Here is a 26,420-nt window from a genome sequence, read left to right as displayed (position 1 = left end):
TCCTTTCTGAGTTGAGATCCCAACGTACAGAACATGACACCAAATTAGATGCCATTAACTCTCAGCTCAGTGCGATAGGGGGCAAGGTGACAATCCTGGAAAACGCTTTGCCTGACATCAACAACAAGATGTCCAGGCGCCCCGCGATTATGGTTGAGGCAGAGGGGCGAATCCTATCCATGGAAAACATTGACAGATGCCATGGAAACAATAGCATATGCTAAAAAGAAAATAAAGCATCTGGAAGAGAAAACAGGGGGCAAAGGAATAATTGTGTTCTATTCAATCTGGGCGAAAAAGATGAGGGGAAACATGCCACTGATCCGCTACCTGCAAGACAATCTTCGCGAGTGGCTCCACCTGTCCACCGACAGGCCCATAGAACTCGAGAGCTCACAGAGCACTGAGGCCCCCACCAGCAGTCAGACAACCACCGCGCCCAATCACCATACGTTTCCTGAGATTCACCGACAAGGAACGAGTCCTACAGGCGGCGATAAACAACACCATCACAGTGGGAAACGCCATACTCTCTTTACACCAGGACCTGTCACCTGGAATACGCCAAAAGCACAGAGAGTTTGTCAAAGTGAAGAAATACTCAATTGACCGAGGCATCTTCAGGGGATTCAAATACCCAAACAAGCTCAGGATTCTTCACCAAGGAGCCTTGCGACACTTCAAAACTCCCGACGAGGCAAAACCGTTTTTTGAAAGACAATCCTGGTCAATGAGAAACGGACCAATGACTAAATGCGATTAATGCCATTACTAAAGGAGGTAAGACAACATATAGCCCATATCCAGAGACCCACCCCCTAAATGTCATTATAGCCGTCCAATTTATATTTATTTTCCTTTAACTGAGAGGGATGGGCTCTATAGCCTAACCTAGGCCTACTAATGTTTCAGCCTACTTTTATTTCCCTGTTTTTTTGTTGCTATTATTACTTGGCGTTCCCTATGTCCCTTGGGGGAGGTATATGTAGGCTGGGCTATTGATTTTTATTTTTCTCCCCTCTTTTAGTGTGGTCTGGACGAGGGCAACTGTGTCATTTACTCAATGCGGGGTGGAGAGGATGAGGCATTTCTTTGGTGGGGAGAGGGAGACGTTGTGCATTGCTAACTGTTCCCGGTTTTTGTTTTATTCGGAACACAGAATTGAGACTGAGCGGGGGGGTAATAGATCCAACGGGATGTGTCGAGTTGTTTGGGAACTCGGCTGGGGTGTTCAGAGATGATTATTTTATGTACACCATTTATTTTCCTTTTATGTGAACGCAGCTGTAACTACTATCCACTTTTACCCAGCGATGACTTGCACTAAAGTTCGATTACTGTTCGATGACTAGTACCTTAAATCTATTGACATGGAACTGCCATGGTCTAGGGCATGCGATAAAACGGAAAAAGATACTATGCTCTAAAAAAGGAAAAAGCAGGCATCGCGCTATTACAAGAGACACACCTCTGTGATGCTGAACATGCCAAACTCCGCAGAGCTTGGGTGAGACAGGTGTATTTCTCATCTTTCAAATCAAACAGTAGAGGCACAGCCATACTTATCCATAAAAATGTTCCATTCATAATTGACAAAAATATATCTGATCCGGAGGGGAGATTTATTTTGATAACTGGGTCACTATATGGTCAACCAATTACTATATTAAAAATATATGCCCCTAACACAGATACTCCTTCCTTCATGTCAAATTATAACCCTGTTCAATGAGCATTGTGTCTCCTTTGGCGTGGTGGCTGGAGATTTTAATTGTACCCTTAACCCAACCCTAGACAAATCTTCTCAAGTCCCCCCACAAATCCTAGATCTGCAAAGATGTTGAACTCTCTTACTAAAGAGATGGGACTGATAGATATCTGGAGAGAGACTAATAGCTCATCTATGGACTATACATACTACTCTAATGTCCATAAGACCTACTCCCGTATAGATTACATTTTTATCCCAAAGAGTTTCATAAATTCAGCCACATGTACAATCGGACCCATAGCACTTTCAGATCACGCCTTTGTCCACCTCCGCTTTGACCTCTGCAAAAACATCCTGAGTTCAAAGAGCTGGATATTCAACACCTCCATGCTATCAAATGAAGTGTTCCATACATTGGTAACTACATGGATAGACAACTACATACAAGACAAAGATTCTCCTGTTTCTCCGGCCACAATGTGGGAAGCTGCTAAAGCCACACTAAGAGGCCATCTCATCGCATATGCTTCCTCTAAGGAAAAAAACAATGGAAGCACACAGGCTAGATCTTGAGGGAGCTGGAATGCTGTGAAAAAATACATAAACAATCCCCAGACAGCACCTCCTGGAGTAATCTTAAAGCAGCCAAAGCCAAACTGAATTTGGACTACACTCGGAAAATAAAAAATGTATTTACTAAACAGAAATACCATGAGTATAGCAATAGGCCCAGTAGATTGCTTGCTTACCAATTAAAAAAGGAGCAGTCAGAGCGTACAATCATGGCTATCCGAACAGCAGGGGACGAGGTCACATATGACCCAAAAAATATCAATTTAAGTTTTCATGATTTTTACTGCAAACTATACACATCTGAGAGAACACACAGAGGCAGAACTCCACTCTTTCCTAGAGGGAATCTCGCTACCTAAACTATCAGAGACCGACCAAGAAGATCTCAACTCCCCCTTCACTCCTGAGGAGATCCTGGAGGCAATTACCTCCATGCCACCTAATAAGTCCCCAGGCCCAGATGGATTCCCCAGAGTTCTACAAAGCTTTTTGGCCCCAACTTAGCCCTATTTTCATGCCAATGCTGGAGGATTTTTGCAAAAACTGAGTTCTCCCAAACTCAATGCACACAGCTCGCATTAGTGTTGCTAAAAAATGACAAGGACCCCCTATCCTGCTCGTCCTTCCGGCCCATAAGCTTGTTGGATTTCGACTATAAAATAATTACCAAATTGCTCGCCAAAAGCCTAAACACTCTACTTCCCAAAATAATAAAAGCGGACCAAACTGGATTTATTAGAGATACTCTTCTGATAACATTCGCCGTCTTTTTGATTTTATTGATCAAGTAAATGCACAGAAGACCTCTGTCCTGCTGGCGTCACTGGATGCTGAGAAGGCATTTGACAGGATGGAGTGGAGCTTTCTGTTTTCAGTCTTGGGCCCAAATTTTATTAAATGGGTCAAATCACTATACTCTCATCCAAATGCCATGGTGACTACTAATGAACTGAACTCTGACAGATTCCCTCGAATGGGGCACAAGACAAGGGTGCTCTCTGTCCCCCCTGCTCTACTTGTTGGGGGCGGAGCCTCTGGCAGAGCTGATAAGGAGCAATCCAAGTATTAAGGGTGTTTCTGCAGGTGGCCTGCAGCACAAGATTTCGCTTTACGCGGATGATGTCTTGCTCTACACATCCAACCCTGAGAAATCCCTCCCTCTTTTAGACACAATTCCTCAGTATGGCAAGTTTTCAGGTTATAAGATCAATTTTAACAAATCCACTGTCTGCCCTCTAAATATTACACTTACCAGCTCTATGAAGACACTATGTCCTTTCCAATGGAAAACACAGGGGTTTCGATACCTCGGGATCTTCATAACACCAGATCTGAATAGCCTTTTTAAGGAAAATTATCTTCCACTCCTAGATTGAATCAAGAACGATCTCCAAACCTGGATCTCCCTCCCAATTAGCTTAGTTGGAAGAATTAATGTCATCCGTATGAACGTCCTCCCTAGACAGAACTACTTATTTCAGATACTCCCATGCTATCTCCCAGTTTCCATCTTCAAAACAACTAACCAAAGCATCACCAAATTTATATGGGGTAATAAAAAACCTAGGATCAGTCCACTCTATCGAAACCTGACTAAGGGTGGTCTTGCCCTTCCCTCCCTTCAATTGTACTACTGGTCTGCCCAAATCCGCAACATGCTAACATGGATCACAAACAGACAGAAGCCCAATCCTGTGGTTCATTGCCCTTAAGCTCAATTATATTCATTAACTTTAGTGAAGTGGGCAACATAGCCAAAACCTTTGATTTACAGCACCCTACTAGCATGGAGGGACTGTAAGAAATACCTGGGCATTTCCTCCCAAATATGTTCTCACTCGCCTATAGTAGGCAACCCAGACTTGCCAAAAGCCCTGAGGGATGCCAACTTCAATCTTTGGCATACTCTACCTTTTCAGACCTATTTCATCAGAAAACCACTACACTGAAATCCTTTCAAGAGCTCTGCAGTGAATTCGATGTGCCAAGATCCCATTTAAAAAATATATTTTCAAATTAGACATGTAATTTCCTCATTTACCTCCAAGAGGAGGTTTAGAACTCAGTTGAATGAAGTTGAAACCCTTGTCACAGCACAATCCATTAAAGGCAAAATATCTTACATCTATAGACTCCTTTCTGAGAAACGAGGCTCCCCCTTTACTCATTTGAAAATAATCTGGGAAAAGGACCTTGGTCTGACTATCAGTGATGAGTTATGGGCGGAGGTTTGCGACAGGGTATACTGCTCCTCTACCAATGTAAAAATGAAAATCTAATTACAAATGTTTGTACAAATTTTATTATACTACTTTTAGACTCCATAGAATGAAAACAGATGTCTCCTAACTGTAAAAGATGTGCCTCTGAAAGTGGAACCTAATATGCATGTATTTTGGAGCTGTAGAGAGAGTGCTAGATTCTGGCAGAAAATACTAGAGGTACAGTTTGATATGACCCTGTGTATCTTCTTAATGCCCAGCAGGACTTTGTTCTTGATCCTGACAGAGAATTTGCTTATGACTATTACATACTTTGCTAAGAAATGTATTATTCTATTGTGGGCCTCTAATACCCCTCCTACATTTAAAATGTGGATTGACCAGATTGTTGACTTTCTTCCTCTTGAAAAGCTCACTTATGACCTCCACAAGAGACAGCCCAAGTTTGATAGACTCTGGTCTCCACTATTCAACTATATTTCAAACTGGACAGAGTGAATGGGGTGACTAGGGAAATGCGCAAATACATGTTGTGTAAGGTACTGTAAAACCTAAAAACAAATTATTGGCCCGTCGTCTCAGAGAATGCTAGAAATAGAAGAACCTCGATAGTGCTGCTGCAAGTTTTTTTTTTTTTGTGTGTTTTTATTTTAAGTTTGAGTAGGTATGTGTATATATACATGCACCAAGGAAAATGAATATATAAAGTCAAATAAAACCACTTATTTTTCTTAATCTTTCATTTTAATTGTATTTTTAATTTTTCAAATGTGTTATATATTTTTTTTTTTAAGCCTGTCACATCTGTGAATGTGGAATGTGTTTTGTTGGTTGATTGAAAAACAAGAACTTAATAAAAACTTTAAATTGAAGAGAAAAAAAAAGAGTAAGACATTTTCAGTGAGACAACTCAGGCGAAATCCATTAATGCCAGGATAATGCAATTCATTGCCCTTGACAATCAACCATTCTCTGTTTTGTGTGAAGTTGGCTTTCGCCGACTGGCCGAGCACCAGTACACATGTTGCCCTACCGGAGTTACACAGTAATAGAGTCACTGCTATTAGCCTCACTCCATACTGTGGAATGCCGTTTGGGTCTTTGCGTGTCAAAAAAGATGCATGTCAAATAAGTTATATTATAGACTGTTGTGTGTTCTGAATTTGCACGTGCAAGCCAAGCGCCACCACTATCAGTAGTACTGTCAAAGCTGTACAACAGAAGTCTGCAAACAAGCGCACACTGGCCACGGACAATGTGTTTACAATACCGCGTTGGTAATAAGGCATTACTTGTTCAACCGCAAATTCTGGGGTAGCTAGCTTTAGCTTGGAACCTAGCTAGCACCAGCCTGAAAACAATGACCAGTAGAAACTGCAGTCATTTTCATTATTCTTGGCAATGATTTAGGAATCTTGTGCGTAGCCACTTGTTCGCCTATTGAAATTGAACTTTAATTCATGAAAATAAATATCGGTAGCTAGCCAGTTACTTAACCCTGTTGCCCAAAGCTAACGTTATAAGCAGCCAGCTAGCTTCAAGTGGCTAGTGAGGCTCGAGCAGGTTGCCTTCAAAATAAAAGTATGTAATTGACAATGATGTAAATTAATACAAATAGTAGAATTATGCCACTTTTATTTTGAAGGCTAACTATTGTGGCTAATTCTTAATGTGTCTAGCTTCACAGATGCGTCCGACCACCATTAATTAAATAAGAGAATGGTTGAGAATGAAACGACTGAACAACAAAACGGCACAGCAAGCAAGTGAAAGAAATATGTTTTGATTGTTTTACTGGTAATGGGGGTATATGTAAATGCCAACAAAATTACTTTTGTGTGTGTGTGTTCGAGGTCGACTGATTAATCGGAATGGCCGATCAATTAGGGCCGATTTCAAGTTTTCATAATCGGAAATCGGTATTTTTGGACACTATTTTTTTTTACACATTTACTTAATCTTTATTTAACTAGGCAAGTCAGTTAAGAACACATTCTTATTTTCAATGAAGGCCTAGGAACGGTGGGTTAACTGCCTCGTTCAGGGGCAGAACGACAGATTTTCACATTGTCAGCTCGGGGATCCAATCTTGCAACCTTACAGTTAACAAGTCCAACGCAATAACGACCGTTGCACTCCAAGGAGACTGACTGCCTGTTACGCGAATGCAAGGTAAGTTGCTAGGTAGCATTAAACTTATCTTATAAAAAAACAATCAATCAAATTCACTAGTTAACTACACATGGTTGATATTACTAGATATTATCTAGCGTGTCCTGCATTGCGTATAATCTGACTGAGCATACAAGTATCTGACTGAGCGACGGTAGGGACAAGCAGGCGCGTAACCATTAATTCAAACAGCACTTTCGTGCGTTTTGCCAGCAGCTCTTCACAATGCTTCAAGCTTGCGCTGTTTATGACTCCAAGCCAATCAACTTCCAAGATTAGGCTAGTGTAACCGATGTGAAATGGCTAGCTAGTTAGCAGGGTGTGCGCTAATAGCATTTCAAACGTCACTCACTCTGAGACTTGGTGTAGTTGAGGGTGTCTGTTGTCGATGTGTTCCTGGTTCGAGCCCAGGTAGGAGTGAGGAGAGGGATGGAAGCTATACTGTTACACGGGCAATACTAAAGTGCCTAAAAGACCATCCAATAGTCAAAGGGATATGAAATACAAATCGTATAGAGAAACAGTCCTATAATTCCGACAATAACTACAACCTAAAACTTCTTACCTGGGAATATTGAAGACTCCTGTTAAAAGGAACCACCAGCTTTCATATGTTCTCATGTTCTGAGCAAAGAACTTAAACATTAGCTTTCTTACATGGCATATATTGCACTTTTACTTTCTTCTCCAACACTTTTTGTTTTTGCATTATTTAAACCAAATTGAACATGTTTCATTATTTATTTGAGGCTAAATTGATTTTATTGATGTATTGTATTAAGTTAAATAAGTGTATATTCAGTGTTGTTGTAATTGTCACTATTACAAATAAATGTTTGAAAAAATTGGCTGATTTAATCGGTATTGGCTTTTTTGGTCCTCCAATTAATCGGTATCGGCGCTGAAAAATCATAACCTTTTATTTAACTAGGCAAGTCAGTTAAGAACAAATTCTTATTTACAAGGATTGCCTACTCCGGCCAAACCTGGAAGACGCTGGGCCAATTGTGCACCGCCCTATGGGGCTCCCAATCACGGCCTGATGTGATACAGCCTGGATTCGAACCAGGGACTCTAGCGACGCCTCTTGCACTGAGATGCAGTGCCTTAGACCGCTGCGTCTGTGTGTGTGTTAACTATTTAACTGTAATAGAATGCTTAAAAGGCTGCAAAAACTTTAAATATCGGTATTGGGTTTTTTGGTAAGTAAAATATCGGTATTGGCCAAAAATAATGCGTCCATCACTGCTTTTAAATCTATATGAGTCTTTGTTTTAAGTTAGTGTACAGTTATTTTGGGCCTGTCGTCATTGTCTCAATCTGCCATCTATCTTTGGTCTCATCAGATTTAGAGGTGTATGTCTCCGTGTGATGTTTGGCTGAGGCTCATTGATCTTGCATACTGCCCTTTACTGCTTTCAAACAAATGGTAATGTGAGTAATACGATTGTTTTGTTAGGCAGGGGCTTGTATCAGGTGTACATTTTTGTGATTCATTTACCAGGGCTGTGTTTACACAGGCAGCCCAATTCATGTGATCATTTAGTGGGGTTTATGGAATACTTTGAGTAAAACGGCAGCATTGACATCAATAGCCAACACATCGATCTGTCCATTGGATTTAACTTTGTTTGAGGTCATGGTAATCGCGAGGGCACCCTGATGTCTCCCCCATGATCTGATCTTTACTCTCTTCTCCTCGGCCTAGTGAATGGTAGTGTCTAGAAAGGGTATGTCCCTTCAGGAGAGAGGTGCCAATGTCCAACCGGCCTAATTCCAATCCAGGGGGGTCACTGCGCCGTTCACAGAGGAACACTGCTGCGGCCCAGCCACAAGACCATACAGTCGTAGGAAGGTAAGTCATCGTTGTCGCCCCCCCCCCCCCCCCAGCACATCTGTATCTGTGTTCTCACATGTTTGTTTTGGTGTGTTTATCTGTCTGTCTGAACAAGTAAGGGAATGCTTGACGTTCATTCTAATATATTACAAATGTCTTAAGCCTTTCCAATGTGTTGAGTTAAAGGAAAAATTATTATTTGGTGTCTTGTGTATTAATCTTCAAGTATATTTAGATTGTTTTTTCATGGTGTTCTCCAGAGGAATTCCTTGGAGCAGTACAGGATGGGTGAACAATGATGTGGGAATGACTTCATCAAGTCTTCTAATAATGATATGGAGTGATTTACACAAAATCCACACTCACTTGCTCTTTAATTCCCCACCTTACAGGTTGCAGTCAGAGCAGGTAAAACATAAAGCAAATTCCCCTCCTGAAAGTAGAAGATCTAAATCTAAGGCTTCCAAAGCCGCACCCAGCTCAGCCTCTGGCCAGTCCAGAGGGCACAGCTCAAGAAGGTACCCCTCTCTCCTTCACACTCACTGTTTGTGGGGTCTGCTTTAGACCGACTATTGCGCTTAGATAGAAATGTAACTATTGTTTTTCAATCTATAGCGCCATTGGCTATTTAATGTACGCCTAAATTAACTGAATGGAAGCGTTGTACTTAATCACTTTCCAGTTTGGAAACTGTGCTAAAAGGTTCTCTCTTTCTCCTGTCCTCCACCGCCCTTGGAGTAGCAGTCTGTCACTGTCTGTGGCTTCATTTGTGCTGCAAGGCGACCCAGAGGCCGCAGGTACATCAGAGCGAGAGCCAACAGGACACCAATCCAAGACTGAAGGCACCACCCGAGGGTTGAAGAGAAATTCTGCACCTGACCTTAACACCTACACCCCCACCCCAGCCAAGAAGTCAAAATCCAACCCCCCACCCAGAGACCATACCACTGAGGCCAAGAAAGGCCCTGCCAAATCCTCCAAGAAGAGACCCTTGGCTCCAGAGCTGCCTACAGGCCGCGGCCAGAGCAAGAAGAGCGGGGCCTCTGGGGCTTCACCGAATCTTAAACGGAAGAAGGCTGACTCCCTCCCCTGTCTGAGCAGCACTGCTGGGTCGCTCCCCAACCGTACCGACGGCAGATTTGCAAAACCCACCAAGCTGGCGTCGAAGTCGGCCGCCTCAGCCAAAGCTGGGTGTAGCACGGTGACTGACTCCTCCTCTTCTGCCTCCACCTCTTCCTCCTCCTCCACAGGCACCAACAGTGCCACCGCCACACAGGGTGCCAGGCTCAAGCAGGGCAAAGACCAGAACAAGGCACATCGTTCCCGCTCTGCCTCCAGCCCCTCTCCACGCCGAAGCACCCGTGACAAGGAGCAGGCCAAAGCCGCCGTCTCGTCCAAGTTTGAGTGGGCGGCCCGCTTCAGTCCCAAGGTCAACCTGCCAAAGCCCAAACTGTCCCTACCCAGCTCCTCCAAGACAGAGACCGCCTCCAAACCTGGACCCTCAGGACTACAAGCCAAACTAGCAAGTGAGTTTGTCCTGCCCTCTCCTCGTACCTGTGTGTACCGTGTCACATTTCCCTTCAACCAAGGGGGAGTTGGGTTTGGGGTGCTCATATTTGTAATGGTGAGCCAGCCAGGGTCCAAGGGTTTGCTTCCTTCAGTTTCAAAGGTTGTAGGCAGTGGGAGCAGCAGTCTTTGGAGGGTCGTTGTGGTGCTCTGGTAGAGGTTACACTCCGGGATTAAATGTCACAGGACCCTTGTTGCGGCTTCAGTTACAGAAACTCACTCTGCACTGGGACCTGCTGGGGTGACTGCTTCTCACACCAGGCACACTCCACCACACACACACACACACCAGGCGGGGATTAACCCTGCGCAGACAGTCGGTGCTGATAAGCATGCATGGACACACAGAGCGAACCTTGCATATAAACTCCCACAGACACACATGTAACTGATATAGGTGGTCCAAATTTGCTTCTACTTTCCCTTTGGCCCTAACCCTTTAAAGTTTACAGATCTGGAGTGTATGGATTAGTATAAGTGTAGTGGTTAACCACATTGCTTAGACTGCTGCGCCACTTGGGAGGCCTCAGGCACTGCATTGCTGGATGTGTCACTACAGACCTGGGTTGGATTCCAGTTCCATAAGGCGGCGTGCAATTGGCCTGGTGTCGTCCGGGTTAGGGGAGGGTTTGGCCAGGGTGGGCTTTACTTGGCTCATCTCGCTCTAGCAACTCTTTGTGGCAGGCTGACCTCGGTCGTCAGTTGAACGGTGTTTCCTCTGACACATTGGTGCGGCTGGCTACCGGGTTAGGTAGGTGGGTGTTAAGAAGTGTAGTTTGGCGGGTTGTATTTCAGATGACTCATGACTTGACCTTCGCCTCCCGAGCTCATTGGGCAGTTGCAGCGATGAAACGAGATCGAAATTGGGGAGAAAATGTGCCTTAAAGATCTGCAAATACCTGGCTTGACTGTTTCAGGTTTCAGTACCAGGCCAGCCTCAAACTGGAAGATGTAAATAATCTGTCTGGTGGCTCTACTGTAGCCAGTTGGACTGTGGCGCAAATGGATATTTGTGAAGGACAGACTGATTTACTACAGCCTCTCGGGTGTTAATTAGGTGGTAAGGGCTCGCTAACGTGCTTGGAGGCATTACATTTTTGCTGTCAGATCAGACAGAATCAGCCCTGAGGTTACGGAGGTCACAACACAGCGATGCATTATGGTAATTGTAGTGTAAGGTGAAGGTCAGACGGTGGCTGTAGTTTGTTTTGAAGAAGAGTGAATGCATGGCTCAATGTTCAGACTCGTACAGTCTTGAGTTTAAAGCTCCTAGGTGGTTTAGGGGGAGCTGTCACAAATGTAGTGCATGCGGGTGAGTGGAAGATGATCAGTGTGTTCTGGTTTGGGGTAGGGGATTCCAAGATGGTAACTGAGGCTGGGCACGCTGCCACAGGGCCCAGCTCCAAACATGTGACCTAGACCGGCCCACCCTGCCTGACGGCCGGCCAACTAGCAGGCATCATGTTTTCACTGGGGGGGGGGGGGGGTGCGAGTGATTCACCCACTTTTATTAAGGGGGGAGGGGCACATTTTGTCACTTGTAGTGCACACTGTCACACGCACACATCTTCTCAGTCTGTCGTCTCTGCTGCTATAATGGTGAGTAAGCCAGATTGCATGGTGGGTGCGCGGTGTGGCTGTGATGGCGCGCAACAGGCTTCCTGCTGTAGCAACAACACATTGCCATTTTGATTATTCTGTTGGGTAACTGGTGTTACTGGGGGACATGACTGAGGTGTGTGGCTACTTGAAAAGGTCAGTCGGTGTCATATTTTTGCATTCTGTTGGGACCCTCAGGTTTAGCATGAAGGTTGTTCTGTACTAATGAGAGATGGGCTATTTATACTCTCACCCAGTGTCGGTGGTACTGGGCTCTCGACTGAGAACAACACCAGAGCTGTCAGTGTGTGACTGTTCCTCCCTTACTGTTATGAGTGACTGGTGCTGACCCCCTCTGAACCAGTCCTTGCTATGCTCTTGACCGTTATGCCACTTGTCAACCACTAACTACTCCTGTACTTGTCAGTTAAAATCAGGGTTGGGGTAAAAATAAAAACTTTAGGGAGTAAACTGAAATTCCAGTTTTTCTACTGGAAAAACACCCCTTTTCACTACTGAAATGGTTTGGGTGAAATGTTGGTCCCCCACATGGGGGACCTAGTGAATGACCTGCAGAAAGCTGGGACCAAAGTAACAAAGCCTACCATCAGTAACACACTACGTCGCCAGGGACTCAAATCCTGCAGTGCCAGACGTATCCCCCTGCTTAAGCCAGTACATGTCCAGGCCCGTCTGAAGTTTGCTAGAGAGCATTTGGATGATCCAGAAGAAGATTGGGAGAATGTCATATGGTCAGATGAAACCAAAATAGAACTTTTTGGTAAAAACTTAACTCATCGTGTTTGGAGGACAACGAATGCTGAGTTGCATCCAAAGAACACCATACCTACTGTGAAGCATGGGTGTGAAAACATCATGCTTTGGGGCTGTTTTTCTGCGAAGGGACCAGGATGACTGATCCGTGTAAAGGAAAGAATGAATGGCCATGTATCGTGAGATTTTGAGTGAAAACCTCCTTCCATCAGTAAGGGCATTGAAGATGAAACGTGGCTGGGTCTTGCAGCATCACAATGATCCCAAACACACCGCCCGGGCAACGAAGGAGTGGCTTCGTAAGAAGCATTTCAATGTCCTGGAGTGGCCTAGCCAGTCTCCAGATCTCAACCCCATAGAAAATCTTTGGAGGGAGTTGAAAACCCGTGTTGCCCAGCAACAGCCCCAAAACATCACTGCTCTAGAGGAGATCTGCATGGAGGAATGGGCCAAAATACCAGCAACAGTGTGTGAACATTGTGAAGACTTACAGAAAACGTTTGACCTCTGTCATTGCCAACAAAGGGTATATCACAAAGTATTGAGATAAATAAGTATTTGGTCAATAACAAAAGTTTTACACCATAATTTGCAAATATTCATTAAAAATCCTACAATGTGTTTTTCTGGATGTTTTTCTTATTTTGTCTGTCATAGTTGAAGTGTACCTATGATAAAAATTACAGGCCTCTCTCGTCTTAAGTGGGAGAACTTTCACAATTGGTGGCTGACTAAATACTTTTTTGCCCCACTGTAATTGCTCTTAAGTGATGGAAATGGATGAACTGGTTATCATGATAGAACAATATAACACATTTCTAGTGGTTTACTATCTCTGTGGTTTTTCCTGTCTTTTGCCTTGACTGTTTACTCATTGACTCCTCGTGTCTCATCAGGTTTGAGGAAGTCCACTAAGAAGCGCAGCGAGTCTCCTCCAGCAGAGCTCCCCAGCTTTCGGCGGAGCACACGCCAGAAGACCACGGGCTCCTGCGCCAGCACCAGGTACTACAGCCTCACACTGCTCGGTCATCTCAACTTCTCCAGTCTAAAGCCCCAAGTCAATTGTAGTCTGCTGTATTTCGGTGTACAAAAAGTATTAAACTATACATCCAATATTTTATGGAAGTGGGTGGCTTCCTTGGCAATACCTAATGAAATTGTCCCTGAGAAGTCGATCTTTCAGTGCATTCAAAAGTGTTGTCAGCCATAACATGTTTAAAGGGGAAAATCCACTCTAGACATGACACATCCTGTCAATTTGGTTATGTTCTATGAGTTGGTAAAATAACTATTTTCACCATGATTTAACTTCTAAGTTGACAGTGTGGAATCAGGAAATCGTCTTGTAAAGCATCATCATAAAGTTCTTGTCACTGGAGATGGGGAATAACACTATCACATTTCATAAGGCTTTTAAAATAATTACCTGCACTCCAGATGACCAAATCAGTCAATAGTTGTATGGGCATCAATCTGTCTGTCTGTCGTGACAAAGTATATATTTCGCTTAGATGTGTTCAAACTAAACGGTGGACCAAATGATTCAACTCAGTTTCCCAATGCCGCAGGACAGGGTTTGGGGACATTGCCCTGTATAGGGTGCTGTCTTTCGGATGGAATGTTAAATGGGTTTCTTAACTCTCTGGTCACTAAAGATCCCATGGCACTTATCGTAAGGGTGTTAACCCCTGTGTCCTGGCTAAATTCCATGGCCACTTAATCATCCCCAGCTTCCAATTGGCTCATTCCTCTCCCTTGTTACTATTCCCCAGGTCATTGCTGTAAATGAGAATGTGTTCTCAGTCAACTTACCTGATAAAAATAAGGGTTGAAAAAATCTGCAATGAACGTTTCTCCTCCCTTCTTGCCCTGGGCTATGTCTGTGGGAAAGCAGAGATTCTGTAAATCGATCTATGGAACTCGACCAAAACAATGGAAACTCCCCCATGGGGGAAATATTCAGAATCCCTTATTGTGCCTACTTTTAGGCTATTTGTGTATTTCACACAATGTTGCGGTAAACATCCGAGTATAATACTTGAGTGGATGTCAACCCCAATACATGTTAACGTCATCACCAATCAACTGCATCACACTTAAAACATCACCTACCAATCTCTAACGCTAGCTATGCTACCAGCTTATACAAATAGGAGTTAGCATTTAGCAGACATTTTTTCAAACCCGAAAAGGACAAAATATATCCATATCAGATTATAGTAACCACATTTGTGAGGCCGATAGAACTCCTAAATCATCAATATCCATTGTTGGATCAGATTTTTTTGAATGGCTGCCAATGATGCATCCTTGCTCTTGCCCCGGCGTTCCATGAACCTCTTTACCGCATGTATGGGCTGTTGCCATAGCAAGGTCAGCACCCCCCTCTTTGAGGCAGACGATCTGCAGGTTGAACATGGTTGTAGACTCCTGCAGTTTGTCGATTTTACAGCTGGCTAGCTACTTCAAATGCTAATATTGTTTTTGTCATTATTATGTGTAGCTATATTTGCTAGCCAGCTACCTAGCCCCCCCCCCCGTGTGAGAGCGCCTTGCATTGTGTGTTATGGTCGACTTGAGCTGCAACAGATTTCGACATGTTGCTAACAACCTTTATTATGACAAAATATATATATATTTAACACTGAATTAGTGGTTTTAGTTGAATTATTCCTTTCAATTAACTGTCCAGTGTTTCCTGTTTTCTAAAATATGACATAGTTTTCACTCATTTTATGAACACGCTTGTCGGTACGTGTGTGTGTGTGAACAGATGTTCACATTGCGAAACACAAGTGTAAGTTAGTGATACCTTATGACCAGGAATGTCAGTTGTGTGCTGCCATGTTTGATTGTGGGCTTTGTGGTCTAGTTTGTGTAGTCACTCAGTCCCACTATGCCCCCCCCCAGTCGGCGAGGCTCAGGCCTGGGCAAGCGCGGGGCAGCCGAAGCTCGCCGACAAGAGAAGATGGCTGACTCGGACAACAACCAGGATGGTGCCAACTCCTCGGCTGCCCGCACTGATGAGGCCCCGCAGGGGGCTTCGGGTACAGGTACCTACTGCGACTAGGGCATAGTGTTTTTCCTTCTCAGCTCACATGGTCAGGGACACACTCAGTGTACCATTATAGGTGTTGCACTACCTGCTTGTGGTAGCAGAGATTCTCTCCCCTTGACCCTTAGTGGATAAAAACCTTTGCACTATCCCACAAATTTCTGGTATGTCTTTGTTCTAAATGCATAGGAGCCAGCCAACGCTTGATGTAGCCTCTGCTTGGTGTGTGTACACTAAAAGATCGTTGACTGTTTTCCTAGGCCTGCCTGTGTGTATGATCATTACTTTAACTCTTTGTTTGATACATTTGTTGTGTTTTTGATGAGGACAAAGGGGATTTAATTGCCCCTTAATTTTCTCCAGCTTCTAGCTCAGTGGCCGGAGCTGTAGGGATGACCACATCCGGTGAGAGTGAGTCCGATGACTCTGAAATGGGCAGACTCCAAGGTATGACGATCACAGCTTTCCTTAGATACAGGTGCCAATGTTCCTGTCTAAGAGTTCCCTGTCAGCCCTTGTTGGTGTTGCGGGATCTTTGGTTGTTGTCTAACCTAGCTGTTTTCTCCCCACAGCCCTGCTGGAGGCCAGGGGTCTACCCCCACACCTCTTTGGGCCCCTGGGACCCCGCATGTCCCAGCTGTTTCACAGAACTATAGGCAGTGGAGCCAGTGAGTGCTACACCATCTTGTCTGTGTCCAGAATCCATTTAATTACCACCTAACATATTTTTTTATTTCTTAAAAAAAAACTTATTTAACTAGGCAAGTCAGTTTAGAACTTTCTTATATACAATTACGGCCTACCCCGGCCAAACCCTCCCCTGACCCGGACAACACTGAGACAATTGTGCACCGCCCTATGGGACTCCCGATCACGCTGGTTGTGATACAGCCCGGGATCGAACCAGGGTCTGTAGTGAAGCTTCTAGCACTGAGATGCAGTGCCTTAAACCGCAGTGCCACTCGGGAGCCCCGAGTGAGCAGGATGTTTCCATTCTCCCTCAGGGGAGGCATGTTGAGTTCACTTGTGTCTGTCTTTATTCTTCTAACCTGCTATTCACTCAACTCTAATCCAAGTGTGTGCTGACTGCACTCCTGGCAGGGCCCATATTAAAAATGTTTCTCAGAGGAGTGCTGATCTAGGGTCTGATTCCCCCTCGCCATATAATCTCATTATATGGCGAGGGGTTTAGCTTTTATCTTAAGAACTGAACTGAACTATATCAGCACTCCTACTCTTGTGAATACTGGCCCTGCTGTTTAGTCTCTACTCTGACCTGCTTTATTCCTCCTCTCCTCCCAGGCTCCAAGGCTCAGCAGCTGCTGCAGGGCCTGCAGGCCACCGGTGACGAGTCCCAGCAGCTCCAGGCCGCTATCGAGATGTGCCAGCTGCTAGTGATGGGCAACGAGGAGACACTAGGAGGCTTCCCCGTGAAGAGCGTGGTGCCTGCTCTGGTGAGTCACAGAATGCTTTGTCTGCCTTTAGTCTTAAGTCATTTTACACCGTGACTTGATTTGCTAAATCCCTTAATCCCCTCTTCTTTACAGATGACATTGTTACAGATGGAGCATAACTTTGACATTGTGAGTATCCTGAGTTTATATCTTTGGGGGGGGGCAGTGATATTTGTTTTTCACCATGACATTAGGCCTACATTGCGAGGTGCCACACTCTCTCCTGGTTATATTTTGTTGCAAATAACTGTACCTTAGTACAGTGTTTTAACTGTGGTTCCAGCCAACAAGGATTCCTTTGGAGTTATGTTTGTGAAATCTGTATCTTACCCCGTGCCTCTGCTCAGATGAACCACGCCTCCCGTGCTCTCACTTACATGATGGAGGCGCTGCCTCGGTCCTCTGCTGTGGTCGTGGATGCCATCCCAGTCTTCCTGGAGAAGGTAGGATAACCCCCTCTGCTCAGGTTCAGTAGGCACCAAACACACACATTCAAATTTCAGTACTGCCTAGTACGTTTGAAAACATGTCCCAACAATTAATACCTACTGAATGCAACCCAGGTTTTCCTAGCCCACACCTTGTTCTCTTGTCTTCCATTTGTCTTTCTCATGTTCTTGTTCCCTCTTCATTCATATTCAGTCATAAAACGGTGGTGGATATGATAATAGCTCTCTCTGTCTGCAGCTTCAGGTGATTCAGTTCATTGACGTGGCGGAGCAGGCCCTGACTGCCTTGGAGATGTTGTCAAGGCGACACAGCAAAGCCATCCTGCAGGCTGTAAGTGTTGCTCCCTCTGGCTCAGCTCTGCCTCTCATCTCTGCTCCCTACCCGGCTCTCATGGACTCACCTTAAAATAAGTGATGGTGGTGGCTGTATGTTAGATATGTCTCAGGTTTTCCATTAGCCGGAAATAATAGTTGATAAATAAAACTGTTGCCCGGCCAAATTGAACGGAAGTTAAAAAAAATATATAATAATAATAATAAGTGACCGCTAACTACCCATCCCGGATCCGGGAGAATTGTCATCAACTGACACGAAGTAGCATAACGCAACGGACAAAAAATCTTACTAGAAAATATTAATATTCATGAAATCACAAGTGAAATATATTCCAACACAGCTTAGCCTTTTGTTAATCACCCTGTCATCTCAGATTTTGAAAATATGCTTTACAGCCAAAGCAAGATAAGCATTTGTGTAAGTTTATCGATAGCCTAGCATAGCATTATGCCTAGCTAGCAGCAGGCAATCTGGTCAAATCAGAAAAGCAATCAAATTAAATAGTTTACCTTTGATGAGCTTCGGATGTTTTCACTCACGAGACTCCCAGTTAGATAGCAAATGTTCCTTTTTTCCAGAAAAACTTTTTTGTAGCCAAAAATAGCTCCGTTAGTTCTTCACGTTTGGCTGAGAAAACAACCGAAAATTGCGGTCACGGCAACGCCGAAAAATATTCCAAATTGGCTCCATAATATCGACAGAAACATGGCAAATGTTGTTTATAATCAATCCTCAAGGTGTTTTTCAAATATCTATTAGATAATATATCAACCAGGACAGAGCTTTTTTCAGTAAGACCGGGTGGAAAAATGGCTACCTCTGTCTTTTGCGTGAGAGCCATCAGGTGGACACTGACGCAATGTTGTCGCTCAGGCTCATTTTTCAAAATAAAAGCCTGAAACTATATCTTGTGATACGAGACACATTAAGGAAGTCATAGAAAAAGGAATCTCGTTGATATCCCATTCACTGCTCAATAGGGAAGCATAGGAAGCGACTCTTATTTAGAAACCGCTGCGTTCCTGATTGAGAAAAATCCATTATTTTGCCTGCAATATCAGTTCTGTTATACTCAGACAATCTTTACAGTTTTGGGAACTTTAGTGCTTTCTATCCTAAGCTGTCAATTATATGCATATTCTATTTTCTGGTCCTGAGAAATAGCCCGTTTACTTTGGGAATGTTATTTAAAAAGAGAAAAAAAATGACCCCTAGATTCAACAAGTTAACGCTCCACCTGGCCAACATCCAGTGAGATTGCAGAGCGCCAAATAAAGAAATACACATTATAAAAAATTCAGAAAACAAAACATATTTTACATAGGTTTAAAGATGAACTTCTTGTGAATCCAACCACTGTGTCAGATTAAAAAAACAAAAAAAAACATGCTTTACAGCGAAAGCATACATTACAATTATTTGAGAACATAGCCCAGTAGACAAATCATTACAAACAGTAACCAGCCAAGCAGAAGAGTTACAAAAGTCAGAAATAGAGAAAATTAATCCCTTTGATCTTCATATGGTTGCACTCAGAAGATATTCATTTACTCAATAAATGTTCCTTTTGTTCAATAGTCTCATTATATCCAAAAACCTCTGTTTTGTTCGAGGTTTCTTCAGTAATCCACAGGCTCAAACTCAGTCAAAACAGGCAGACAAAAAAATCCTAATTGTATCTGTGAAGTTAATAGAAACATGTCAAACGATGTTTATATTCAATCCTCAGGTTGTTTTTAGCCTAAATGATCTGTAATATTTCAACCGGACAATAACGTCGTTAATATAAAAGGTAAACAAGAAATGCACTCTCAGGATTGCGCATGAAAAAGCTCTGTGACACGTCAGGGTCCACTCATTCAGACTGGTCTTACTCCCTCATTTATCAGAATACAAGTCTGAAACAATTTCTAAAGACTGTTGACATCTAGTGGAAGCATAGGAACTGCAAATGGAGTCCTAAGTCAATGGATACTGTAATGGCATTGAATAGAAAACTACAAAACCAACAAAAAAAACTACTTCCTGAATGGATTTTTCTCATGTTTTCGCCTGCTATGATGATAATTACAACAAAGGGTATATAACAATGTATTGAGAAAGGCCTCATAATTTCAAATATTTTTTGCTACAAAGTGGGAGAACTTGCACAATTGGTGGCTGACTAAATACTTTTTTGCCCCACTGTATGTGCCAGTTATCCCTAATTCTTGTTTAACTGTTTCGTTTTAAATGTGTTTCCTGTGTCGTGCAGGGTGGCCTGGCTGACTGTCTGCTGTACCTGGAGTTCTTCAGCATCAACGCCCAGAGGAATGCCTTGGCCATTGCAGCCAACTGCTGCCAGAGCATCACCGCTGACGAGTTCCACTTTGTCTCTGACTCTTTGCCACTGCTGACCCAGAGACTCACACACCAGGTACACATACATTCACCTTTTACATGCTGGCTATCCGTTAATTAAAGAAAAAAGCAAATTATGCTGTCTGGTTTGCATAATATAAGGAAATATATTTTTTAAATGTTTGATACTTAACTATATTTCAAACCTTTTCCTCAAGTAGTATTTTACTTTGTGACTTCCGCTTTTACTTGAGCCAAGGTATCTTTTACTCAAGCATGTACATTTGGGACTTTTCCACCACTGGTATTGTCTGTGGTATGTTCCCTGTGAAGATGTGGTTATTTCTCTCTCCCCCCTCCCGTACAGGATAAGAAATCCGTTGAAAGCACTTGTCTCTGTTTTGCCAGGCTGGTGGACAACTTTCAACACGAGGAGGTGAGTGAGGCGGTTCTACTCAACACGTTTCTATGGCTCTAACATCTCTCACCCTCCTGAACAGACTCATTATGACTAACCTCTGTGTGACCGCTGTCCACAGAACCTGCTACAGCAGGTGGCCTCGCGGGACCTGCTGACCAACATCCAGCAGCTGCTGGTGGTCACCCCGCCCGTGCTCAGCTCGGGCATGTTCATCATGGTGGTGCGTATGTTCTCCCTCATGTGCTCCAACTGCCCCTGTCTGGCCGTGCAGCTCATGAAGCAGAGTAAGTGGCTCATGCAGACAAACACACTTTCTATTGGTACGCATTTACACTGCTCACATGAATGAAGCCTAAAAATGCAGCTTACAAAATCTTTGGCAAGTTAACTATATAATGACACTCTAAATGCCTCCAAGGCCAAAGTACCTGACTGTATCAAGCCAATAGCCTGTGGAAAGAGGACAAACTAAGCACGTTGTCTTTGTTCAGATATTGCAGAGACTCTGCGCTTCCTTCTCTGCGGAGCGGCCAACGGTAGCTGCCAGGAGCAGATTGACCTGGTGCCCCGGAGCCCCCAGGAGCTCTATGAACTCACCTCACTCATCTGGTAAGGAACCCCCTCTGCTGCGCTCAACGTTGCAACAACCTTTTCTACCCTAATGGTGGATGTGCATAAAAATGGCGGCTTCCATGCACCAGTCACAGATGGCTTGTTTGCGAATTTCCTTGATGCACTTTGCTAACTGTTTGTTGTTCCCCCTCCACCAGCGAGCTGATGCCCTGCCTGCCCAGAGAGGGCATCTTTGCTGTGGATCTCATGCTGAAGAAGGGCAGTGCCCAGGCCACAGAGGGGGCCATCTGGCAGTGGAGGGACGACCGGGGCCTGTGGCACCCCTACAACCGCATCGACAGCCGCATCATTGAGGTAAAGAACAGACATGCTGCTCCGCTCCATTTTAGGGAATTTCCTTCCAGACTTGGGGCCCAGAGTTTGTCCTCTTCAGGTCAGGTAGTCAGAAAAAACTATGCCCTACCTATACTACAAGGAAGTAGACTGTTTCCGTCTTGATATGTTGTGAGCTGTGTGAATCCCCTGTGCAGCCCAGTGTTACACTAACGTCTGGGGGTGTCTGGTTCTCTCTTCCTCTCCAGACGGCCCACCAGAACGGAGAGGACGAGATCAGCCTGTCCACCCTGGGCCGCGTCTACACTATCGACTTCAACTCTATGCAGCAGATCAACGAGGACACTGGCACAGCACGGGGTATCCAGAGGAAACCCAACCCCTTAGCCAACCCCACTACTGGTGAGAGAGAGACCATTACCTCTAGTCATAGACTATCCCCAAACTGGTGTCAGTTGTATGCGTTTCATGTCAGTTGCTGTTGTATGATGCCCTGATTGGGTTCTGAGACTAGCTCTATTCACTGGAAAATATACATTTTATAGATCGCTATAGACCCAGTGGAGAAAGGGGTCAGTGCCCCAAGTTATTGGTATTTTTATTGAGCCTTTGAACCAGTTAGTCCCATTGAGGGCAGATGACCTTTTTCCCAATGCAAGACGTGCTCTTAATGAATCTTTTTTGCGAACTCGAACAGGCTGCTTCTTTGTGTCTTCTGCACTAGCTGATGGAATCCAATTTCTCCTTTTGAGTCAAAAGAACTGTCAAATCATACGTGAGTTTTCCCCTGTCTGTCCCCCAGGGGGTCACCAGGAGGTGAGGCGGGAGGATGCACGGGCCCAGCTGATGAAGGAAGACCCTGAGCTGGCCAAGTGCTTCATCAAGACCCTTTTTGGGGTGCTGTACGAGGTGTACAGCTCGTCGGCAGGCCCAGCCGTCAGACATAAGTGCCTCCGAGCCATCCTCAGGATCATCTTCTTCGCCGATGCCGAGCTCCTCAAGGACGTGCTGAGGAACCACGCGGTGTCCAGGTGAATTTTTGAGTCAAGATTGCTGCCTCCAATGACAAAAAGAAATAGTCAGTACGACATGCGTCTTCACATCACACCTGAACCTCAGTGTTGGTCTGTTTCCTTCTCCCAGTCACATTGCCTCCATGCTGTCCAGCCAGGACCTGAAAATTGTAGTGGGCTCTCTGCAGATGGCTGAGATCCTCATGCAGAAGCTGCCCGACGTATTCAGTGTCTTCTTCAGAAGAGAAGGTGATAAATCCTGCCTGAGCCGGTGTCTCCTCCCTAGAGGAGCTGACCCGTAATGATCCTTAACACACAGCTCTTTTCTAGCACCAGGAGCTGCTGTTCAGAGGACCTGTTATGATTGGTCCTCCACTGCTATTTGAGCTTCAATGTATTTTTAGCGACGTCAACACTGAGGTCACAAAATTGGGATGTCACACCACAGTGCACTTATGTTGTGGACCACAGAACGCTGTTTATCTAGTTATGGCTGATTTATTGAATCACAATTTCTCACACCAACCTCTTTAATATCAGAGAATTGGGAAAAGAGGAATTTCGCTGTATTCCATCAGCCCTCACCTCTGCCCTCCTCCCCTGCCAGGTGTGATGCACCAGGTGAAGAACCTGGCTGAGTCGGAGGCCTTCCTCACTAGTCCCCCGAAGGCGTGCACCAGCGGCACGGCTAGCCTGTGTACCACCACCATCAGCACTGCAAACACTACGGCGTCCACCACCGCCACCCCAGACCTGGGCTCACCTAGCTTCCAGCACAGTATGGACGACTCACTGGACCTCAGCCCACAGGGGTAAGAGAACACGAATACTAAATACATGTGAATGTGCATGTATGATAGGTCAGATACCACACGCAAGGACACTCTCACACTCCTCCATAGAACAACATGAATCTCTCCCTCTCTCCTAGGCGGTTAAGTGATGTGCTGAAGAGAAAACGTCTGCCTAAGAGAGGGCCCAGAAGGCCCAAGTACTCTCCTCCCAGGGATGACGACAAAGTAGACAATCAGGGTAATAGTTCCAATAACAATCAGTCTCTAAGCCTGGATGCACATGGTTCTCACAGGTGATACAAATAGTGCTAAATGTCAATGATTCATTTGTAGTAGTAAAGGTGAAATTCCTGTGTGTGTGTATACATGCAAGTCAAAAGTTTGGGGACATCTACTCATTCAAAGATTTCTTTATTCTGGCTATTCTACATTGTATAAAAGTAGTCGACATCAAAACTATGAAATAACACATGGAATCATGTAGTAACCAAAAAAGTGTTAAATCAAAATATATTTGCGATTCTTCAAAGTAGCCACCCTTTGCCTTGATGACAGCTTTGCACACTCTTGGCATTGTCTCAACCAGCTTAACCTCTTACCTCCACCCGACACGCAGGCATCCCATCTAGACATCTGGAAATGCAAATGCGCTACGCTAAATGCTAATAGCACTCGTTAAAACTCAAACGTTCAATAAAATACACATGCAGGGTACTGAATTAAAGCTATACTCGTTGTGAATCCAGCCAACAAGTCAGATTTTTAAAATGCTTTTCGGCGAAAGCATGAGAAGCTATTATCTGATAGCATGTAACACCCCAAAAGACCCGCAGGGGACGTAAACAAAATAATTAGCATAGTCGGCGCTACACAAAATGCAGAAATAAAATCTAAAACATTCATTACCTTTGACCATCTTCTTTGTTGGCACTCCTAGATGTCCCATAAACATCACTATTGGGTCTTTTTTTCGATTAAATCGGTCCATATATAGCCTAGATATCGATCTATGAAGTGTGATCAAGGAAAAAAACAGCTTTTTATAACGCAACGTCATTTTTTAAATAAAAAAGTTGGCGATAAACTTTCACAAAACACTTCGAAATACTTTTGTAATGCAACTTTTTAGTTATTAGTAAACGTTAATAATCGATCAAATTGATCACGAGGCGATGTATATTCTATAGCTGTATGTCTTGAAATAATGTCCGGGTAAATCTCAACCAAAATATCCGGTCGGAGACCGGAAGAAATGGGCTGCCTCTTGTCCGTTTGACCAAGAAACAAATCCTGGGCAAATGACGAGACTGTTGACATTGTGTGGAAGCTGTAGGTATTGCAACCTCGGCCCCATTTAATGTGGTTTCTATTCAACAATACGTTCAAGTGGCGCATGGATATATTTTCCCATTTTCAGTGATCAGATTTTCCTGCGCTTTTCGATAAAACGCACGTTCTGTTATAGACACAGCCGTGATTTAACCAGTTTTATAAACGTATGAGTGTTTTCTATCCACACATACTAATCATATGCATATACTATATTCCTGGCATGAGTAGCAGGGCGCTGAAATATTGCGTGATTTTTAACAGAATGTTCAAAAAAGTAGGGGGTAGGATTAAGAGGTTAACCTGGAATTTCACCTTAACCTAGCTTTTCCAACCGTCTTGGGAGTTCCCACATATGCTGAGCACTTGTTGGCGGCTTTTCCATCAATCTGTGGTCCAACTCAACCCAATTGAGATGGTTTGGGATGAGGTCGGGTCATCTGCTGCAGAACTCATCCCTCTTCTTGGTCAAATAGCCCTTACACAGCCTGGAAGTGTTGGGTCATTGTCCTGTTGAAAAACAAATGATAGTCCCACTAAGCTCAAACCAGATGGGATGGCGTGTCGCTGCAGAATGCTGTGGTAGCCATGCTGGTTAAGTGTGCCTTGAATTCAAAATAAATCAGACGGCGTACCAGCAAAGCACCATCACACCACCTCCATGCTTCACAGTGGGAACCACAAATGCAGATATCGTCTGTTCACCCACACCGCGTCACAAAGACACAGTAGTTGGAACCAAAAATCTCCAATTTGGACTCAGTCAGACCAAAGACCAGATTTCCACCGGTCTAATGTCCATTACTCGTGTTCTTATTGGTGTCCTTTAGTAGTGGTTTGTTTGCAGCACTTTGACCATGAAGGCCTGATTCACAGTCTCCTCTGAACAGTTGATGTTGATGTGTCTGTTAATTGAGTTTTGTGATGCATTTATTTGAGCTGCGATTTCTGAGGCTGGTAACTGTAATGAACTTATCCTCTGCAGCAGAGGTAACTGGGTCTTCCCTTCCTGTGGCGGTTCTCTGAGAGCCAGTTTCATCATAGTGCTTGATGGTTTTTGCAACTGCACTTGAAGAAACGTTCAAAGTTCTTGACATTTTCCACATTGACTGACCTTCATGTCTTAAAGTAATGGACTATTGTTTCTATTTGCTTATTTGAGCTGCTGTTGTCATAATATGGACTTGGTCTTTTACCAAATAGGGCTATCCTCTATACCAAACCCTACCTTATCACAACACAACTGATTGGCTCAAATGCATTAAGAAGGAAATAAATTCCACACATTAACTCAACAAGGTATACCTGTTAATTGAAATGTATTCCAGGCGACTACCTCATGAAGCTGGTTGAGATAATGCCGGGAGTGTTCAAAGCTGTCAAGGCGAAGGGTGTCTACTTTGAAGAATCTCAAATATATTTTGATTTGTTCAACGCTTTTTTCCCCTTCTTTTTGGTTACTACATGATTCCATATGTGTTAGTTCATAGTTTTAATATCATCACTATTATTGTACAATGTAGAATTTAAAAAATATATTTTAAAAAAGGAACTCTGGAATGAGTAGGTGTCACAACCTTTTGACTGTGTGTAAAACCATGACGAGTCGACGCTTCAAAATTGGTTCTCATTTGTGGCATCATTGGTCTCCATGCCTCTTTGTGCCTGGAGTCCTGGTATATTTGGGACATTTATGCAGAATGCAAACTGATCCTTATGATTTCTTGACCAAAATAAATAAATACATACAGCATGACTTCATTCTTTAATATCTTCCAGAGAATCTGGTGTCTGTTTCAAACAACTATATCAGTTTCCCAAGGGGTTTAGGTGTTTGCCCTAGTACTACACAGCTGATTCAAATAATC

General features: G+C 44.0%; 1 protein-coding gene across 3 annotated transcripts in view; it reads left to right on the top strand.

Moving 5' to 3' along the window:
• Positions 1–26,420, top strand: part of LOC115136908 (E3 ubiquitin-protein ligase TRIP12-like) — a 53,970-nt gene that overhangs the window by 6,772 nt on the left and 20,778 nt on the right. For 2 of the 3 annotated variants that reach the window (XM_029672814.2, XM_065024548.1), the window contains exons 2-22: positions 8,387–8,533; positions 8,908–9,033; positions 9,257–10,041; positions 13,351–13,456; positions 15,365–15,507; positions 15,873–15,956; positions 16,082–16,177; positions 16,812–16,963; positions 17,057–17,092; positions 17,311–17,406; positions 17,651–17,743; positions 20,004–20,165; positions 20,457–20,525; positions 20,629–20,794; positions 21,002–21,119; positions 21,281–21,437; positions 21,665–21,818; positions 22,219–22,447; positions 22,560–22,678; positions 23,037–23,241; positions 23,361–23,461. In XM_029672814.2, coding sequence (XP_029528674.2) covers positions 8,436–8,533; positions 8,908–9,033; positions 9,257–10,041; positions 13,351–13,456; positions 15,365–15,507; positions 15,873–15,956; positions 16,082–16,177; positions 16,812–16,963; positions 17,057–17,092; positions 17,311–17,406; positions 17,651–17,743; positions 20,004–20,165; positions 20,457–20,525; positions 20,629–20,794; positions 21,002–21,119; positions 21,281–21,437; positions 21,665–21,818; positions 22,219–22,447; positions 22,560–22,678; positions 23,037–23,241; positions 23,361–23,461 — 3,295 coding nt within the window. In that variant the 5' untranslated portion in view covers positions 8,387–8,435. The remainder of the gene's footprint in view (positions 1–8,386; positions 8,534–8,907; positions 9,034–9,256; positions 10,042–13,350; positions 13,457–15,364; positions 15,508–15,872; positions 15,957–16,081; positions 16,178–16,811; positions 16,964–17,056; positions 17,093–17,310; positions 17,407–17,650; positions 17,744–20,003; positions 20,166–20,456; positions 20,526–20,628; positions 20,795–21,001; positions 21,120–21,280; positions 21,438–21,664; positions 21,819–22,218; positions 22,448–22,559; positions 22,679–23,036; positions 23,242–23,360; positions 23,462–26,420) is intronic. The other variant, XM_029672815.2, reaches the window with a different exon arrangement.

The sequence above is a fragment of the Oncorhynchus nerka genome, linkage group LG11 (genome assembly GCF_034236695.1).
Source record: "Oncorhynchus nerka isolate Pitt River linkage group LG11, Oner_Uvic_2.0, whole genome shotgun sequence".
Taxonomy (NCBI): Eukaryota; Metazoa; Chordata; class Actinopteri; order Salmoniformes; family Salmonidae; genus Oncorhynchus; species Oncorhynchus nerka.
Note: the sequence above shows the minus strand (reverse complement) of the source record. Positions and strands in the feature narration are given on the sequence as shown.